This window comes from Charadrius vociferus, unplaced genomic scaffold, assembly GCF_000708025.1.
Source record: "Charadrius vociferus isolate BGI_N301 unplaced genomic scaffold, ASM70802v2 scaffold163, whole genome shotgun sequence".
Lineage (NCBI taxonomy): Eukaryota > Metazoa > Chordata > Aves > Charadriiformes > Charadriidae > Charadrius > Charadrius vociferus.
Window position 1 is genome coordinate 1,793,335 of NW_009648332.1, and position 2,835 is coordinate 1,796,169.

The following is a 2,835-nucleotide window of genomic DNA, read 5'->3' on the forward strand; positions in this document are numbered from 1 at the left end:
GGACAGTGGGGGACGGTGAGAGATGGCACACCAACCTCCATGCTGGAGTTAAAGGCTCGGTTCACTTTGGCTTTGATGTTGACAACTTGCCCGACGCTGAAAAAGAGAAAGAGGAGAAAGCGCGCCGAGGTTAGCGGGGATGACGGCCCACGGTTATCCCACACATCTCCCCGCCGAGGTGCCGCGGCGTTACGGCTCACCGCCTGCTGCGGTAGCGGTTGACTGGGACAGTGGGGACATGGCAGGATAGGCGGCCGGCCATGGGGACCGCCACCCCCCCATCACAGCAGCCCACGGGTGTCCAGCCCAGCAGTGAGATGTCACCCCTGAGCATCTGCGTGCAAACGGGTCCCCAGGTCTGGGGTGCTGTCGGGACACCTGAGGGGGGTAGAGGTGCCCAAGGTTTGCTCAGCACTCCCCCGCCATGCGGGCATGCACGCTCCTGCCAGAGCAAACGGCGCCTCCAGCCTCACATGTGCTGTCCTGCACAACGGGGGCACCCATGGGACATCCCCACAGGCCCTCAGCCGGTGGCAGCAGCAGCCCCGAAGCTGCAGGCATTTTGACTGCTCCCGTCCCTTCTCCTCTCCACGGCCTCCCGGTGACACCTTGGGATACTGGGAGACAGCAGGAGGCAGGATCCGGCCAGGGGCATTTTGCACCATCTCTCACATGAAACATCTGCTGGCAGCAAACTGCTGCTCACAGAGTCCAGGAGCTCTCCTCTGCGCCTTCAGTAGGCTTCAGAGTAAACACGCCAACAGCTTCAGCTCTGCAGCCTAACCAGCTCCAGACTGGTACCAACCAAATGGGAAAATGCAGCTTATTGGCAACACTGACAGCAAACGGAGTCTTTACCAAATGCATTATTAAATCAGGAATATTCCTCATCCCCTAAAAGAGACCGATGCTAGAAAACTCAGTGGAAAAATAAACCCTATAACCTCCACTGCAGGTTTGCACCGCAGAGGGCTCAAAACCAGAAGCGAGGAAGAGTCAGCGCGTGCTTCAGCACCATACCCTCCCCCTCACCCCACACACAACTTCTGGCTTCAAACAACCACAATCATCTCAACTACGCGACACGCTTTGCACGTTGGCTCTGGCTGGAGCAGGGACGGTGCGAGGCTGGGATGGTGCCTCCGGCCGTCCTCTGGCACGGACCCCGGGCCCAGCGGCAAGCCTGAGCCCGCCGCAGCATGCCGAAACGTTAGGGGGGTTACGTGAGCAGCCTCCGTTGCACCTCCCGGGCAGTGCCACGTCAGTGGGGTTAATGCTCCCGACTCACGGCAGCGCTGCGTTAGGCTGGCTGCTCTACGGCTGCAAACGTCCGTACCAGACACCACTCTTCCCGTCCCGCTGCCCAGGAGGGTTTATATACGGCTGGCTGGCGTGAAAAGAAAAAGCAAGATGGGGGGGGAGAGGGTTAGGGATGAAGGAAGCAGTGTCACGGCGAGGCTGGAGCAGGGATGCTCCGGCTGGGTTTGCAGCGAGGGGCATGCAAGGGCAGGCACGTTGGCGGCCCCGGCTGTCTATATTCCAGCCCCAAAAATGCCTTATCCTCTCTCTCCTTACCAAACGGCATGAGCCGGTGCTATAAAAGCCACACGAACCCACGTGCAGTCCTCCCCGGAGGCTGCACTTCCCCGCGGCGGGGCTGAGGGACGGGGAGCACCCCATGCGAACGCCACCCCAAACTCCCTCTGCCTTCAAGCAGCTCTGTGGGAAAAACCCCGCCAGGCCCCGTGTGCGGAGCATTCAGCCAGACCACGGCGAGCGGGATCCAAGCCGGGAGCAGCACTAATTCCCTGACCCCTCAGAGCGGTGCCAGGCTTGATTTAATGCCCTGGAGCACAGCTCGGGTCCATCCTCCCACTCCCGAAACCCACAGGGAAAGGCTTCCCAGGCAAAGCTGCCCCAGCAGCTGGAGGAGCGCGGTGCCGGGCACGGCATCCTCTGAGCCCGCTCGGCGCAGGGCATCGACCCCGGTGGTGACAGTCGACGGGCACCTGCCGGTGGCTTGCCGACCCACCAGCACCGTGATGTTGATGTGAGATGGAGAAAGTGAGAGTTTTGCTGGGGATGACAGTGAAACCCAAGAGCCAATCGGGCTTCTCATCACCAAGCAAACCAGCCGACGGCCTGGGACCCCAACGCCAGCCCTGGGTGCCCGCACTGGTCTCTGTCCTCAACGGGCAGACATGTGTCCCCTGCATGTGAGCTTCCAAGCAGCATGAATCCTTCACGGCACGGCTTGCTCAGCCGGGCCAGCCTTTGGCCAGCAGGTCCCCAGGGGACAGGGGTGCCAAAAACCCCTCTGCCAGCACACAGGCACCTTTGTAGGTGCACCAAAACCCTGTGCCAAAACACCCGCCGAGCCCCCTCACCCGGGGGGTGAGCAGGTGGTTGTCCCCCTGCATGGAGGGGTATGGGGACTCTGAGAGCTGAGTAAAGGCTGGTGGCACCACCTGGGCTCACCAGGGGTGGTAGAGGAGGACACCACCTTGGGCATGTAAGACCTATGCCTGGTGGGAATGATCTCAATACTGGGAGCCTGCAGCGGGTGAGGGCGGACCCCTGGGAGGGTGCGTGTCCCCCTCTGTGCCATAACACCCTCAGATCAGGAGAAATGTCCCCTGCAACCTCTGCAGCCCAGGGGCTGCGTACATTGAGGTGGGCACCTCCACGGGGGTAGAACCTGGCGGTTACCAGGACAGGCTGGGGAGGGGATTTTGGATGGGCAAAGCTCAGCCTGGCGCATCTCACAAAGCGATGTGCAGGGAGGTCCCACTTCTCCCAGCACCTGGCGAATGGATGGATGGATGGATGGGTGGG

The 2,835-nt window shown here is 61.4% G+C and overlaps 1 protein-coding gene across 1 annotated transcript in view; it reads right to left on the reverse strand.

Moving 5' to 3' along the window:
- Positions 1-2,835, reverse strand: part of ACOT11 (acyl-CoA thioesterase 11) — an 8,925-nt gene that overhangs the window by 4,597 nt on the left and 1,493 nt on the right. Inside the window, exons 4-5 of the mRNA XM_009884596.1 lie at positions 1,337-1,412; positions 36-96 (exon numbers count right to left, since the gene is read on the reverse strand). Coding sequence (XP_009882898.1) covers positions 36-96; positions 1,337-1,412 — 137 coding nt within the window. The remainder of the gene's footprint in view (positions 1-35; positions 97-1,336; positions 1,413-2,835) is intronic.